Raw genomic sequence first — 18,260 nt, forward strand, 5'->3', positions numbered from 1 at the left:
GGGGTGGGAAATGTCGAAACTAGATAACATATTCTGAGATTGCATGAATTCCACAAATATAACGAGCATCCCCTAAAACAATAGAAAAAAAAACACTTCTCACTATCCCGCACACACACAGACACACACAAAAAACACTTACATAAGAAAATCAAAAATTATATTTTGGTTAAGAAATGGAAAATAATCTAAATAATAATTGTATATTGTCCTTGGTCTAACCAAGGGACTGCTGCGAGAGCATGCCTGTGGTAATAGAAATCCCTGGAAACTATTTGAAATTGCTTCCAAATGTGGCATCATCTATATTTTATCTTTCAAACATGGTATAATAAATCTTTCAAATAAAATACGAATCTGTGGCGAAGACCCGCTGACAAACCAGATTTAAACATTTTTTTTTATTTTGGCATACAGTTCATTTCTTAAATGACAGCAAGCTACAAAAATATGCAAGTATGTCTAAAGCGTTAGTTACCGAATGGACATGTTTACGGTTATACAAGAATATATTCGCCTTTACACAAACCCATAAGCTTTTAAAATTGACAAGCCACCTCGACTATGACGTCATAGCCACACTGTGCATGTAAAAACCACATGACGTCATAATCTTTAACCCAAATCGGTAACATTATTTTCACAGCTATACTTGTTAAACACAAGATTCTAATTTAGCTTTCTTAGCATGGTTTAACAAAACAAAGCCTGCGTTCAAAATTCAAACATGTGCATTAAATGGCTCTCTTCCAGGTTGAAGCCTACTCCCAAATATGGTATGTAATGTCCGTATAAGGAAAGGGTCCTGAGTGCTTGGAAAAACGATTACTTGGGTGACAGAGGTTTTTTCGCTCCCAGGCTTCAAATAATAGACCAAGCATTACGTCGCACACGAAGCTTCTCGCCCACTCGTCGGCATACGTTCGAGGCGCTCTCGGGTTTCGCCGTGTGCTGTCACATAGGGTAAAAAAACAAGAATTTCACAGAAAAGTGTTTGACTTGCATGTGACATGCGCATTTAAGGTAGCGCAAACAACGTCACGGCGATCACTATCACTGCCATCACTGCAGTATGATTTTTTTGCCTCATTCTAATACATCTTCTGAGTATGTTTTCGCCTCATTTTATACATCTTCTGAGTATGTTTTTGCGCAAGGCCACCCGAAAGTCAGGCAGTCGTAGAGAATATACCACGGGGTTAATAAAGGAATTACTAAAGTTAAGGAGTTTACAGAAATAGACGACATTTGCGGCAGGCATAATAGAGCAGGGAAATACTCGGCTGCACGCGAAAAACACCACCATATTCACGATTTGGAAGGGCAACCAAGTGATTATATACACTGCTGTTACTATAAATAGCGTGACGGCCAACTTCCGGTCGTTATCAGCTCCCCCTTTGCGTGACCTCTCGCTACCGGAAGCCTTGATCATAGTTCTGTTTTCTTTGTTCTCTGGTTGGTGTTTCTTTTTCTCACACTCCACTCTTGGTAGTGCGACCTCTTTGCTTTTCTTTGGTTGCATCATCATAGTTTTTTCCTGCGCGGTTTTGGAGTCGGTGAAGCTGTCGGAAGTTAACATGCAGGTCTGTGTCGTCTTCTCCCCCTTCCACGTGAGTGTCGCCCTGACTTTAACCCAGATGGCAGTATAGGCAAGCAGCATGACGATCATCGAGAGAAAGAAAGTCACCATCATAAAGTAGAAGAAAACTTGATGCGCAAGGATCTTGTACGTGTACAGGAAGTAAAAGCTCGAGAGTACCGCGGAGAGAACCCAAACGGAGAACACCAGTACGTGGTACACACGCTTGGTGGTCACCCTGTGTTGGAGGGGGAATGTTATGGCGAACACGCGTTCCAGCGCGATGATGGTAAGCGTAAAGGTAGACGCCAGACTACAGAATACGTCCGAGGATCGAAGAATACTTGTCAGGGTACTGGGCTTCAGAAAGATTCCTGAAATCAAATAAAGTACCTTTAAACTCCTCTTAGTGATTAGGAGATCAGATAAACGTGTATGGGAAGAAATAACTCTTATGTTTTAGTGATTAGGAGATGTGATAAATATATATGGAAACAACAAATCTTATCTTTTAGTAAATAAGAGATCTGATAAATATATATGGGAGCAATAACTCTTACCTTTTAGTGAATAGGAGATCTGATAAAATGTGTATGGAAGCAATAACTCTTACCTCTTAGGGAATAGGAGATCTGATAAATGTGTATGGGAGCAATAACTCTTCCCAATCAGTGAATACGAGATCTGATAAATGTGTATGGGAATAATAACTCTTACTTCTTAGGGAGGTTATCCAAGCTGAAGGGCTTCACTTTATCCAAGCTGAAGGGCTTCACTTTTGCATCAATTAATATCAATTCAATATTAGGCCAAAAAGATGAGGTTCGCTTAATACTTCGTAACTCGGGTTTGGACGTTCCAGCTGTCAACGAGACTAAAATCGACGGTCTCACCTCTCTGAATCAGAGCTTTCCATGCCGGTATACAATATTATAAGGAATGATCGTGTTAAAGGGGGAGGCGGTTTTGACGCAATTTCCTTTACAAACCGCCATGACCTAAAACCCAATAAAATTTAGAAATAATATGTTTAGAAATATTTCGCCCACATTGTAAACCGTTTCTAATTTACTACGTGGTACAGACCACCAAACTCTAAGTCAGAATGGATTTGAAATTTTCCTGAAAAAAATGCGGCTCTAAAGAGTTAATTTTAGCCGGAGACCTACATTCAGATTATTTGAAAAAACCTCTCGAGAGCCACACCAAGCAATTGCAGTCGATACTCTCGATTTTTAAAATATAGCAGCTAATAAAAGAACCTACGCGTGTTACGAGCGTCGAAAACATTAATTGATCTTGTATTAAGCAAACGCAAAAGAGAAAACATGTGAATCCGGGGTAATTAAGATAGGAGTTCGGATCATTATATGGTCTATGGCTGTAGGAAATTTGTCCGCATTAGCAGAAGCAGGCCTACGACTAAAGAAACACGACTTCAACCCGGACCATTTTATTGCGGATCTGAATGATGTAAATTGGGAGGGCTTTTTGGACTCCAATGAGGCGAACTCGTCATGGCACCTCTGGAAAAACGCATTCATGGAAGGTTCTGGATCGCCAAGCACCTGTCCAAAATAGACATTCCCATGGATTAACAGGTTCAATAAACTATTGATGAACGATATCGGGACTTTCACATAAAACGCGCTGCCAAAACAGGATCAATCATACACTGGCAGCATTACCAGTCAAGCAGAAATAAAGGTAAATATTGAAATGCGTAAAGCTAAAAAAAATAGAATCATGTACAAAAACTGATCCCAGGCAGACATGGAAACTTATTTACACCATCACTGGGAAAAACAATAAGTCAACGATCGGGAATGATTTATTGATCGAAAACAAATTTGTATCAGACGATAATGAGATCGCTGATGCTTTTAACGATTATTTTATTAATATTGGGCCAAAGCTAGCAGCGGAAGCTTCCAATTAAAACAGCAATCACAAACATTACACAGATTATATCAACAGTAATTTCAATTTTAAACAGATCCCAGTAGATAATGTTAAAATGTCTCTGAAGACACTGAAAGCGTCCAAAGCTACAGGGTTTGATGAAATTCCGGCCAGAGCATTTAAGATTACAGCTGAGGTGATCGCTCCTTCATTAACTGCAATTTTCAATCTTTCCCTAACTACCTCTGTCTTTATTGACGCTTGGAAATACGCCCGCGTTACCCCTATACACAAAGGGGACGACCGACGGTATCCAGAAAATTATCGTCCAATATCTATTTTACCTGTAATAAGCAAGATTTTCGGAAAAGAAATATTTCGCCAATTGTATGAATATTTGATTAAGGATTCAATTCCTGTCTAATAAACAATCCGATTCCGCCCCTCGCATTCCGACCTCACATCTCTAATTCAGATGATAACTGGCGTAAAAAACATGGACAAGGGAAAATTAATTGGCGCAGTATTCCTAGATATTTGAAAGGCTTTCGACTCAGCCAACCACTCAATTCTTATGGACAAATTAAGAACCTACGGGGTCAGGGGTATAGAGATCAACTGGTTTAATTTGTACCTTTCAAAGAGAAAACAACAATGGTCGCCTATCCTCATCCAAGAACATCGTCTGCGATGAGGAGGTCAATCCTGGGTCCGCTCCTGTTCCTTATCTATATTAACGACCTACCAACCAGTCTAGCCTCCACCACCCCTAGCATGTATCCTGACGACACCCAAATATTTACCTCCGAGGATGATTCGAACTGGACTAATTTATTAAATAACGACATACAGAACATCTGTGATTGGCTGCTGGAAAACAAATTACAATTTCACTCGTCTAAAACAAAGTGCATGGTGATCGGCTCGAACTATAATCTTAAACACAAAGTCGATTTTATGTTATCCGTTCACATAAATGGGGAAAAAAAAGTCAAGACAATTCACAAAAGTCTCGGCGTTGAAATTAAAAAATGAGAACAAATTAACATGGAGAAAACAAACTGAGTACATTTGTAAAAAGGCAAGTGCGGGAATAGGCGACTTCCGTAGGCTGAAGAAGTTTGTCCCGCAAAGTTCGCTCATAAATATCTAGCCCTTCCCCAACCCTACTTCGATTATTGTTCTCCCTTGTGGGGTACCTGTGGTAAAGTTTTAAAAGACAAACTTCAGCGATTTCAATCTCGCGTTGCCCGGGTAATTACAGGGGATGACTTTTCAATCAGGTCACATGACATCCTAAAAAAATTGGCCTTCACTTGAACTTAGGCACAAACGTACAAAAGCGAATTTGGTATATAGAATTATAAATGGTAAATCAACACCAAGTAACACCAAGCCTAAGCACCAATGCACGGGAGTTAGTGACTGTGGAAAGAAATACAATCTCTGTAATATTAGTACAGATCTAGCACTTCCAAAACCGAGAACGAACTTCTGAAAATCGAGCTTTTGAGTATAGCGGCGCGATGCTGTGGAACGGCCTCTGTAGACAAACAAAGGCGAAATCCCTTCTTTCTTTTCGGAGGAAACTCACCCCTGAGCTACGCTGAGGACCATCGCTTGAACACTTCCATTTTGTCAAGCACGACCCAACTTGTAACCAGCTTGATACTTGATAATTGAAGACTAGTTGTGTTTGGCAAGCGTGGATAAATAAATGTGTGTATATGTATATGTTTATATGTATAGGGAATAGGAGATCTGATAAATGTGTATTGGAATAATAACTCTTACCTTTAAGTAAGTAGGAGATCTGATAAATGTGTATGGGAGCAGTAATTTTTACCTCTTAGGGAAAAGGAGACCTGATAAATGTGTATGCAAGAAACAACTCTTACCTCTTAGTGAGTAGGATATCTGGTAGATGTGCATGGGAACAGACACACACCCAACTAGCATGTCAGCGACGGCGAGGGACAGCAAGAAGTAGCTAGTGCGCTTGCTCAACATCCGCTTACGTGTGAGCACGGCGATGGCGATAAGGTTGCCGGATATAATGAGCGCTGCGAGTATCCCGTATGCTGAACACCATCCAACCAGCTCTAAATCACTGTACTGGAACAGAGGGGGACTGCTGGAATTGTTGGATTTCATTGACATTCTTCAGACGTTGGCATTTAATGATTTTGGTAGTTGATTGTTATGTTGATTCTACAGCAGATGAATAGCTCTGCGCACGGCGTGCCAAGAACAAAGAGTACTCTCACTCAGCCTTTGTTCTTCTTCCCAGGGCGACCTTGTCGCAATAACTCACTCTTCTGTGATGTCTCTGATTTCACAATTCTTGCAACGAATCAAGTTGTTCAACAGCTGAACCAACTTACCGTAGAAGGAGCTGAGGCTGAGTACACACTGACGAGGCAATTTGGGTAAGAGCCTTATGTCTGTTCGGAAAAACAACAGGATAAATGATCTCGATATTCAAATAGTGGAAAACCCTTGAGACTACTTAGCAGCTAGTAGGCTGTAAGTAAGAACAGTAAACAGTAAGAAAAGTAAACCACTAAACTTGGCAAGACTTCAGTTGATAAAACGTATCTTAACAGCGCACACGAAAACCGAAGTGCGGCTGATACTTCACTCCATTCGGACCAGCGAGAGGATAAACTCTATGGCAGTTTCCAGGGCCCTTGAAATGATACTTCATTCACAAGAAGTAGACGGAGAACTGAAACGTGATTGCAGTAGGTATCTAAGCGACTGCACAAAGGATAGGAAGAGTTTCCGATATCTCACTCCAGCCAACGCCTCATAAAAGGGTGTTCACCTGGGAAAAAAATGCAGAATAAATAAAAACTTTCTTGTAAGATTAAATCAAGGATCTTCCCAATCATGAAATGTGTGTCTTTTTCGTCTCTTGTTGCGAGTTTGAAGATAATTCCAACTGACACACGATACTTTCTTAAGTTGCAATAATCTTTACAGATAATGGAACCATTCACTAAAATCCTAGATGATAGATATTTAATTAAATGTTTTTCAATTTTACATTACAGCCTAATATCAGCCCTGACGGTATATTTATAGTCGTTTCTTCTTGAAATCGTCAATTTTTTAAATAAAATCAGACAATCATAAATCATCTTTTTTGATCCAAATGGTTAATGCATATGGGATTCAATTATGCTGTAGTTTCGCTGCTTCATTTCGAGTTTCTGCGATAGATATCGCCTACGTGGCAACATCTACCCTTGCGAAATAAGTGATTTCATTCCTAATGGCCTATACCACCCCTTGTATCGTGTCTAGTCTCCCTGGCTAAGTAGAAAGATAACATCGTCTGATCCAGTATTAAGGAGTCTGCTATTAGCCTAGTCAAGTTCTCATTTTTGTGACGAGAAAATCTACAGACAAGCTGTAGAATAACTAGGTGGTCTGAGTAGGCGGGTGGAATTAGGGACATATATCAAAACAAGGTTGAAATTGTGTTTTACAAAAAAAAATCAGAACAGTCGAAATTGTGCATTACTACATCGCAGTCGTGAAACTAAAAAAAAAAAAAATCTTGATCCTGAAACCAATTTCTGTGGCGCGCTGGATGGTATGAGTGTAGCGGTACTTTCGGGGAGAGGACCCGCTTTTCCATGACAGAGGAAGAGATCCCGGCTTAACTTTCATCACAAATGTTCAGAAATCATGTGGTCGTTATTAAATTGGCTAACATCTAGGGCGAATGATTTGTGCATGGGCCACGGGGAAGTTCTTTTCTGTTAACCACGTACAGCTGTCTCTCGTTTTTTATTATTTTTTATTTTATTTCGGTAATGAAAGGCCCATCGCGCCGCTATTTTATGCTCAATGGCGGCGAGTCACACAAAGCCTCCATTTCCATCGGCTAATTCAAGCGAGAAACCAAAATATTTTCAATCAAATATCATATACTATCAGACTTCATTCGTAGATTGTTATTTAGAAGTTTCCTTGCGAATAATAAGCCGCTGTATTTTGAATAACAAAGGAGTGGGTGATCGGCATTCTTTAAGATTTAATTTTTAGAATTATTATTAGAATTTTTTTATATATGTAGCATTTTGTGTTTCAAAAAGTATATTTTCAATATAATTTATAAGTGTTCTAATGTAATGTTCATAACAAAAGAGTCTACAGAAGAGCCGCAGGACAGGCAAATGAATGTTTACATAAAACACAGTAGTTTTATTACAAACCTACCTGCTTATGAATGTCACGTGATGAACTTAATTTTCATATTTTATCAGCATCGTTCAAATCTCGATTGATCTAAATCATGGATCTAAATTTGCTTACACTTTTTTTTGTTTTATAAGAACCTTTTTTTTTATTAAAACGTCCAGCCTGAGATTTCACCAAATTTTAAGAACATGCCGCAGCTCAGATAGCAAAAAAAAAATGCTTTTTTTCAGTCCTGATGTGTTCTAAAGTGCAGGATCAAATGGTGTTCATCATAGTAACAACCTTATTATTGCTATTGATCATCAAGGCAATTCTCTTCCTAATAATTCATTGGGTATTATATTCTTTGATACATTAAACGTTAAGAACATCGTTAAGAACATATTCAGCCTTAAAATGTCCTAAAAATAAAAACGGCCCAGCCTCAACTGAAAATGAGCCGTTCTTATAAAAAAAAGAGTGTATATAAAAATCTAAAACGTTTTTTTCATCTTCGGTTTCTATTTCTATTATCATTATATGCTTCACACTAATAATGAAATGTAAGCAAATGTTAAAAATGAGTTCTTTCCATTTTGTATCCCTACAAATTGGCTGCGATAATGGTGATTATGACTTTTAATTGGAGAAATTCTTGTATAAAATATCAATAGTATTTACCTGAAAACGGATTAAATTAACAAGTCTGCTTCGCTGTCATTATACTAATAGAACACGTAAGAAATGGTACAACAATCTTTATGAAATCATTAGCTTGTCTTTGTTTTGTCAAAAGTCCCATGGCTTTACCTGCAAATACTTGATGGTATTCCCTTCCATTCTTTCGCCAAGCCTAGTTTCGACACTACTTATATACTCCTATTACACAAAAGGTTGTCAGTGCAAATGGCGAATGGCAAATGCCATTGCTTATGGGTACTAATTATTCGTAAAATTTTAGGTGTTAAATACAGTCCAGCGTCAGAGCCAAGCATTAGTAACCTTTAATAGATAACTGTTTTGATTTATCCATATTCTTCGAGACTCATGGTTACTTTCGGTCGTAAAACCCCCATTTGGCAATCGCACTGACAACCTTTATTGAAATAGGTGTATAAAAGTGCCCTAATCGCCGTCTTCTTACCTTCTAAGCGATCGTCTCTCTTGTCAGTATCTTTATACATAAATAAGAGACTAACAATGTACAACATGCAGTGTTTGCGGTAAGCGATGAGTCTTTTGTTGCCAAGAATACATGCACTGCACCACCGAGAAATTACGCCTTTATAAAACTCTTATATGCACATAGCATCGAATTTTCTATTTCCTTAGTAAGACACGCCTACTAATTTAAATTGACTTCTTGAAAAATTATTTTCACTTTGGTTACACAAACAAGAAATCGGTCATTATTTTCCTTGGATGTCTAGTTACTCAATAGGCGACTTTGGGATGTGTTTATAAGTGTGGTTAAACATAGCTCAATACACATGACCACAGGACTAACTAGCACACTAATCTGGTGCCATACTATAGGGAGAAATGCCGTGCTGTATACTGAAAACGCTTACTATTACCCTAAGGGCCTCCGCGGTAATTACTTTGGCATCCTTTACGCTTTTGCGTGAGCTTTCAAGAAAGTGTCAAGCATAGTGTCATATTCCTGCTTATTTTTGTCTTTTTTATTAATAGGTTGTAATTTTTGCATTTTTTCACGATACCTGTCGTATTCTCCCTGAGATACGAAACATTATTTGTTTATACGTGAGATATTCAACTAAAAATAGCAAAAAAGAACAACTAAAATGGAAAACATATAAGATAATTTAAAAAAAAGATCATTGAAAAATATAATGGCAAGGTGAGGATAGATCTCAATGTAAGTCTGGTGTAAAACTTATTATTATTATCTAGTCTAGTCATAGATTTAATAAAAATGTTGACAAATGAACAGTTCCACGTATGCCTTTTATTGCTTTTATCCACATCATAACACCGCCAATTAGGTTACACAAAACACGATGAAAAGACATTTTAAGTTATATTGCTTTAAAGTATTCCATGCACGATATCAATTAATGATGTTACTTTAAAATAAAAGAAGGGACAATTCAATCTAAACTACATCAACAGCGCTTTTTGAATTTCAAATTCTTGAAACGTTTCTCCATAACTTTACATTTTATATGCGATTTATAAATGTTAACCCATTATTACTATGTGTTGATATGTGGTTAGTTGTTGATGTTATTGTTCGAAAAGTGTATTCATCAAAACTCCCTTACCAGCTCGTTAGCTATTTATTTGCCTTTCCATTTCCATGCTAAAGCCTTGAACAGTCTCTTGTTTGTTCGCGCGTAAATTATTTGTTTTATTTCTTTATCAAAAATACTTGTGAAATAGTATTTTGGTCCCGTATCGGAAGTAATCCTCGTAAAAAACACTCAAAATTTTCGACTTTTGTGGATGACAACAATGTTGTTGTTGTGTTGCTGTTGTTGGTAACGACTATGTTGCAGGTGATGGCGGGATGGCTGGATGCGATAAGAGTGATGGTAAAAATAAAGAAAGACGATGACAGGCCCAAGGGCAGCAGGGCAGTAGAAACAGAGATTTTATTGGTCGGGCAGGTTTCGATAGCGCGTCGGGGACTGTTCGCGCGCCATGGGGTAGTAGCTTAGATTAAACAATGTAAACTTGACCGGGCTGTTTTCTTATCAAACACGGAGAGCGCGTCGTAAACAAGGCAAATATGAGGGATTTTTTTGGTTTATTATCAGAATTTAGCCAAACAAACTTTGTTCCTACTGCCCTTGCATGCCCGTAGCCAGGATTGAGAGAGAGAAGGAGAGCGATGAGAAGTTTTCTTCTCTTTTTTTCGTACCAATTTATGTCTTATAGGTATTCTGTTTCTAGCCAGAAGTGGTTCTCAATTTTCTAGTTCCCCGTACGTGGGCCTGAAGGATCATAGTCAGGATCATGATGAAGACGACTTTCTGATCATTTCGATCATGAAGGTGATTCTATTGATGACCCTAGTGGCAGTGCCAGGGGGAGGGGGGGGGGGGGAGGGGGACATCCATGAAAACGGGGGTGATCGTCGGCAAAATCAGTTTTAGCACTAACAGATAGCACTTTGGGTGTGGGCAACAGCAATTCTTACCCCCAAGCTCACTGTTGGATAAATTATAGTGATTCACGTTACGTTGAGGGTGTCATGGTTTACAGTAAACATATTTTAATATTGAAGCAAGCCGTTCACTTTACTACGAAATAAAATCGTAAAACTCTAAAAAAATATTCTGACCTGACAGTGAAGTCTTAAATATGGTCTGGGTGAAGTTTGAAGCCATTTGGGCCGGCATTTCGATACATTGTTCTGTTTCCCCTTTGAGAGTTTTACGATTTAATTTCCTAGTAAAGTGAACGGCTTAGTTCAATCTCATATGTTTACTGTAAACCATGGCACACACACAGTGAGCTTGGGGTACCTGTGGTCGGAGCAATTACTAACTCTAAGCACATTTTCAGTTTTCCTGAATTGCGGTCCTCAGAGGCCACCATCGAGCACATCTCATTTCTGACAACATGCATGTCCAGTTGTTATTAGGATGTGATTATCAAGTAGCGTGAGACCCCCTTAGGGAAAGCAGAAGAGGAAATGTTTTTAAAACCCCTCTAAGGGATAGGAGCTATATACCCTATTTTATACCCTAAATGATTGGGCGATCACCCCGCCGTCTACTTTTATAGAAAGTCCCCCTCGGATGATGTTGATTGCTGATTGTGCTCTTGATTCAACAGCGTTGTTGTTTATAAGGATAAAGATTTAAAAGATGATGATGATGATGATGATGGTGGTGGTGGTGGTGGTGGTGGTGGTGGTGAAGTTTCATCAAATATTTTCGAAACCAACGCGTAATTATCAAACTGTCAGGAAACACCCTTAGCCATTTGTTTCTGCCATGTTTCTGTGATGTGGAGTCATTAAAATTGTTTAAAATAATTTGCTCTCTTCCAATCAAAACCCCCAGAAGAAATTAAACTTTTTTAAAAACTTATTAAAAAAATAAACCTTAATCTTGATGGTCCTAAGAGTGTGGTATTAAAACATATCAGACAGTCCAGTGTATTAAAACATATCAGACAGTCCAGTGTATTAAAACATATCAGACAGTCCAGTGTGGTATTGAAACATAAAACATAGACAGTCAGTGTTATAATTCTAAGTGTTATGATTGATTAAAAAAAGGTCATGGAAATCTTTAGCGAACGTGCGAGCCTGTGTGCATGGCATTGCAAATGATATAATAGATTTACCAAGATGTAAAAAGACAATTTCCTCTATGATCGTGTAAAAATAGTTTTTTTTTCTGGATCTTCTGGTTAACTTCGTAATAGTGTAAAGAAAAGACTTTCTTGTGAAACTTAAAATGAGTGTTCTTGTTCAAAACATTAAACACAGAGCTTCTACAGATTCTACAGATTATGCACGGCAAGGGAGCCATATCACTAGATATCTCACCTTGAATCAGGTATCGTCTAGTATGTCGGGGCCCCCGAATTGTGGCATTTAGATCAGAGCGCGTTGTTATGTGCACTCGCTTTGCATGTACTCTCTTTTAGTTACTCACCTCCTCAAGAGGGGATCCGCTGTAGGTAACATTTCTAGACTTGGGTTGGTGAGTATTACATTAACGTTGACCACAAGTCAAAACAAAAGTCTGAAGGATGTGAGAGAGCTCTTTTGGTGGCATTAAAAGGGGTGGCTTGGAATATTGAAAAGTTGAGGTTAATTTGAATGCGGTCAGGGAAGAGCATATGAACAATACTTCACTCCGATTAAAAAGATTAAAGAAAAGGTCGTCTAGCCTACTAAGTGCTCATAGACTAGCGGTTCTTGTATTTTTAAATTGCCGACTCAAGCTTTTACGCATATGGTGCATTGATTTTCCATTCCTATCATTTTATTCGAGGCCAATCAAATCAAATATTGAAAAAATAAAGTTACTAGGCATTTTTAAAATAAAATGATAAAATATATCTAAATACGGGCCATTTGTAATAATGCGAAAACCCCACTCCATTCCCTAGCCACTGTCATCGCGGTGTCGTCAATTTCAAGTGTTATGGGTTTTGGGGTTTTAGTGATGGAGTTTTGAGCATCCGTATTTGACAAGTGTAAGTGTTTATTACACTGCTAACAAGAGCGAGGGAACATGTTTAAATCTAATAACCAAACCTAACGTCAAATTCAGGCTAGTTTTGACCCGAGTCTACCCGTGTTAATGAGAGGAAGTTAATGCTACGTCTTCATTGAGTTTGCGCGCCTACCTCGCGAATCGAGAGTTTGCAGATGGAGTCTGAGCATTGCGGATGGAGTTTACACATAGAGTTTGCGCGAGATCGCGCATGGAGTTTACACATAGAGTTTGCGCGAGATCGCGCATGGATTTTACACATAGAGTTTGCGCGAGATCGCGCATGGATTTTCTCCGGAGCTTGTGCATGGATTTTGCGCACTTAGTCTGCGCATTTAGTCTGCGCCTGGAGTTTGCGCATTGAGTTAGCGCATGGAGTTTTCTCAAGGAGATTATAAATTTATTGCCCCGAGTGTTATGCTAAGAAACTATCTATCTACCAAGATAAATATTCATGTGGCATTTTTACGAATCCCAATAATATTATGCGGGTTACCAAAGATAAGATTCAGGTCATTCCCTTTAAGAACTCACTTGAAGCACCAAGGTGGTGATCAATTAAGCAGTCGTGAGTTGAATAATATTGCCCTATATATTCCCTTTTGTCAAGGCAACAGGGAATATTGGTCTCAAATATTTAAATCTAAAAATTCCCCCGCCCCTTGGCGGTATGTCTGTTTGGAGTCTAATGTCTGGGAGTATAAATCACAGATTAAAGGCACCTCCCACCTCGAGCCTTTTTTTTCACCTCTAGGCTTTTAAGATTAAAAGTAACCACAATGAATGCATATTAGCTTTCTTTTAAAACAGGGATACGCGTAGAAACGACTTTTAGGGGCGAGCCTCTCTCGATCTGAATTCTTCTAATCACAACAACACATTTAGTCTTCCAATCAAAACGAAAACGACCCCATGCAGAATTCTGCCTTTTTCGTTTATCCATCGGTAAATATTTCGGAACGCTGATAGAACTTTCTGCAAGACCAGGTAACCTCGTCTTCAGTTGCAGCCTCCCTCGCAGGCATCTTTAGGCAGGCGTCGCTCGCCCCCCTCCATAGCAGCGAGCGACGCCTGCCTAAAAAAGGTTCCAGAGCCCCGAACGTCTCTCTATTTAGTGGCGAGCGAGCTTTGTTCACTAAACGACGTTCGAGAGGCGTTCGAGGCTCTGGAACCAGGGTAGATCTGAAGACAAAGGAACGGAATTTGATAGTTTTGAAGTCACGCTTTCCGCGTAAAACAGTATGCTAATTAGCTAAAATCTAAGGTCCCGGATGTAGGGAACACTGGGTTCCAGTAAGTGATAAGAAATTATAAGAAACAAAGGATTAAAAAACATTTGATGGTTAAACAAAGTCTTCAAGAAAACTTCGTTTTTTTCTTATTATTTCAAGAAGACAATAAAATTCCAAACGTTTTCTTTGCTATAATAAAGGTAGTGTAGTAGGGAATAAGATGAAAAAATCTCTTCGATAGAATTTTCACTTCAAGGCACCCGGTAACCTTGACATATGTGTCAAGCAATCGCTGAACTCTACGATTCTGAACTAAAACAAGAAAATGTCTGCAAACTCGGGTGTGAAAAACAGATGTCATAATTTGTCATTGGACTCTTATTTCAGTACCCTTGGTACCAGAGACTCCAAACTTCTCTCGCCCATTGACGCCCAGACAAAATGTCGCGACGAGCAAAGCTGAGCGTCACTGGACGAGAGAAGTCTGGAGGCTCTGGTACCAAGGGTAATGAAATAAGAGTCCATATTATTTCAGTTGGAGATTTGAATTTGGTTTACCATATTGCTCTATTACTATTGTAAAGCTGAATTGCAAAGGCAAATAAATGTTTGTATAGAACATGAAATCACTAAATAATATTTCGTTTTTTATTTGATTTTGTCGGAATCGAACCGAAACAATCAAACGCAAGTGCAAGCTCTGGTTCTCTCAAAAAAAAGTTGAATAAATCGTTCTATATCCACAAGTCTTGCCTTTTGAATTTCCTAAAGAATTATTTTGAGTATTTTATCTTAAATATTGCATCTTCTGGTTTACCAACAGTGGCCTTTTAATATACGTTACTACTGAAAACTAGATGGGGTTAAAAAACTTCCCGGATTTTTCTCCATCGTGATTTTTTTTTATAAAAATCACGATTATTCCGAAATAGGCTAAAAAAATCCGAATATTTTTTATGAATATTTAAAACTTTATCTTTAAAAATCAAAGCAATTTGTTATAGAGATTTTGTTTTCTAAGCAGTTAAGTAGGGTCATTATGTCGACATGGTTCCGAGCATAATGACATAGTCTGAGCATCGAGCACGATGCCGGCATAATGGCGAGATTTTCAGCATAATTTAAGCTTAGATTTTAAGATTTTTCCGTTGATAACGAAAAACATAACATTTGTCATCTGCATGACAAATAAATTAGAACCAAAACCCTCATTATCTTAAACCCATTGTGTATCACGCATTCCCGTCCTGCCTAGTAGTATCCGAGGTACCACAGATAACAAAACCATTGCTCAAAAACCTTCACCAAAAAGAAGTTATTGATACTTTAATTCAAGCATTAACAAATGTCAGCACTTATCATACGTAACACTAAATATACTCTGGTCTAAATATACACGAAATGGCATTGCAAGTTAGAGATTCTCTCCATTGCTAAAAATAAACTAAACAGTAGTTTTGTTTTGCTTACTCTTGGATGATGAATAGGAGGATATCTAGGGACAAAGCCGGAAAAGAAACAAAAATTTAAAAAGAAATTGGTTTGAGAATTTTTTTTGGTTTGAGTTAAAAAGACAATAAGCTTTTATGAGAAGGTTCTAACAATATCGTGTGAAACCAAAAAAAGAAATGTATACGCTATTTTATTTTGGGTAAAAATGTGTTCTAATTAAAAAAAAAACATTCAAGATATTATTCTTTACAAACTGAACAATTCAACAGTTTGGATTTGACAGTAAATAAACCACTAAATAGTCCAGGATATTAAAACACACAAAACAGAATGTGATTGCCTAGAAACGGGATGTGTGGGACTTTTTGGTCAAAATATAATTTGAAAATCTGTTTGATAACGTTTTACTGCAATAGATGAAGAGCGACTCATCAAAATACATCAAAGAAAGTAAAAAAACATGACTTTGGAAATGAACCATTTAAAACCGTCCAGAAGTGCTTAAATTGAATTCAATATTCATATAATCCGTAAAAAAGAAATGATTATTCCAAAAAGAGTACCGACTTGTTATTTATATTTCCGATTATTATATTTTTTGTGTGTCAAGAGTATGTTTTTGAAGTACTTCGTGCCAATCTTACCTTCAATTAAAGTTCTTTTGATTTAACATTGACTTTTATTGCCTTAGAATGCTGATAATATTTTGTTTTACGTTTTTACCGCCATCTTAAAAAGTATACAATTCGACAAAACAACCTGGTGTCATCTGCACTTTAGCTACAAAAACCAAGCAAACGCTTATAAGACTTAGCCGTTTTATATATTATATATAATCAAAATGTTGCACTTTAAAGTGAATCAAATTTTCATAAACGCCTTACTTTTTTTAAATGGATTCCCTGCTAGGAGAGTTCATAAAAAAACGATTTCACTGTATTAGATAGCCGAAGACAAGATAGAAGCGCCGACTTTGGCTAATTATTTTGTTGAAACTCGCGACATGAGCAGGTTCTTATCGAGTTGCGATAACAATTTTGCCTGCGCAAATTACGGCCGGAAACACATTTCTTTTAGCTTTACTGGGGATTTAATGTTTATATTTTTTTAATTTCTGAAGGACGATCAAAGTAAAAAAATGCTAACTAGAAATGCACTTTTTGCAAAGACAAAAACTAATAGTAGCCTATCCTTTTGGGTTTGCTTTCGTTTTTCAAGAGAGTTTTTAAATGTAGGAGGAATTATTATGTTTTTTTACACATTATTGTATCTATTCCTTAAAAATGTTTCGTCAAAGCTGTGGATGTCTCTAACGAAGTACCCACCTTTCACGATACGGCGATAAAGCGCATTCGCTTCTAAGACCTGTCTTTCTGAGTGAATGCGAAGTGACAGACTACAGTTCTGAGCTCAAACAATCCTCTCATATGCAAATGATTTGCATAACGTATTAGTAGCGATTGTGTTGATGTCGGGCGCGCTAGGAGTCCGTCCCGGGTTTAGACTTGATGGAGTTAAAAAATCAATACAGTACGGTAATAAAGATGAGGCTTTTACTTGAAAACAGCCAATAGTTGGACAATAACTGTGATGTGCAAACAATACGCAAACTTGTTGGAGCTTCTCTGCTCTTTTTTACAACTTTACTTCAAAAAAATCATGAAAACATATAAATATATATTGCTTGCTAGAGTTTTTGTTGTTTTATAATATCATTTGAAAAAAAGACTCCAAGATTTTTTGAATATATAGAAATCCAATTCTCTTTTCCAAAATGCTTCCCTCTCCCTCTGTTGATGTCAATTTAAACAAATTTCATAAATTAATTATAAACCTAGTGTATTTCAATATAGAAAAAATCACGAAACAAAAGAAACATAAAATCTGAAACTAGATACGCACGTACGAGCGATAAAACGAGAGGTATAAAATAACACTTGTGTACGGGGTGTGGGAGGGGATGCTTTTCAGAAAAGGCTGATACGCTTATGATTTTCTACACCATTAAAAAGTAATGATTTTTAGGAGTGCTAGAGAAGGATACAAACCTCTGATAGCATCAACATACCCGTTACCGATCCATCATAATTCTAGCAGGGGATTTTGTTATCAATTAATTGCAATACTCAAATGGATTTACCTGATTTAGACGATCAACTAAACTGTGGTTTCTTTCCCTTGTGGAAGATGAGGTTTTCGTATCCGGCAAGAACACCTCCTCTTGTACTCTTAACTCTTAAGAACTGTTTACATTTCGTCAAATATCGGGATGTGGCGGCCGATATGAGCGGATAAACCCATCAATAAATGACATTTATTGGAATTGGAATATCACTTGCTTATTTCTGAAGATTTTTAAGTAGATAACAAAAAAACAATCGAGGATATGAGCTCCAACTAACGCCAATTAATTTTATTTTCCATCTAGATTCTTCTGAATACTGCGGCTTGGTGCCAAACGTTAAGTCATAAATAATCAAACTTGAGCAAATGTCTATTTGGAAGCCCCTAGCTCGGCTTCGCTTGTCTTGGGGTATTTAGGCGACTGCGTGTAAATATGTCACGTCTGCCGAAGACTCGCGGTGAATGCAAAATTAGGCAATAATACTATGATTCACGTTATGGCATATGGTTATATTTAGCACAGATGCATCTAGCATTTAAAGTAGTAATCACTAAAGGGTACTTTTCCAATTACCT

General features: G+C 37.7%; 1 protein-coding gene across 4 annotated transcripts; it reads right to left on the reverse strand.

Annotated features, from left to right (window-relative positions):
- Positions 1–386: 386 nt before the first annotated feature.
- Positions 387–17,846, reverse strand: LOC5518098 (dopamine D2-like receptor). Of its 4 annotated transcripts, none has more exons than XM_032362507.2 (3): positions 17,701–17,846; positions 5,383–6,311; positions 387–1,956 (listed from the first exon to the last, which is right to left on the reverse strand). In XM_032362507.2, exons 2-3 carry the CDS (start codon positions 5,642–5,644, stop codon positions 1,121–1,123), a joined length of 1,098 nt encoding a protein of 365 aa, XP_032218398.2. In that variant the 5' UTR covers positions 5,645–6,311; positions 17,701–17,846; the 3' UTR covers positions 387–1,120. The 4 variants fall into 4 exon arrangements, with proteins under 4 accessions (XP_032218398.2, XP_032218397.2, XP_032218396.2 ...); XM_032362506.2 differs by lacking the exon at positions 17,701–17,846 and adding an exon at positions 16,886–17,012; XM_032362505.2 differs by lacking the exon at positions 17,701–17,846 and adding an exon at positions 8,820–8,982.
- Positions 17,847–18,260: the final 414 nt, after the last annotated feature.

This window comes from Nematostella vectensis, chromosome 13, assembly GCF_932526225.1.
Source record: "Nematostella vectensis chromosome 13, jaNemVect1.1, whole genome shotgun sequence".
Classification (NCBI taxonomy): Eukaryota; Metazoa; Cnidaria; class Anthozoa; order Actiniaria; family Edwardsiidae; genus Nematostella; species Nematostella vectensis.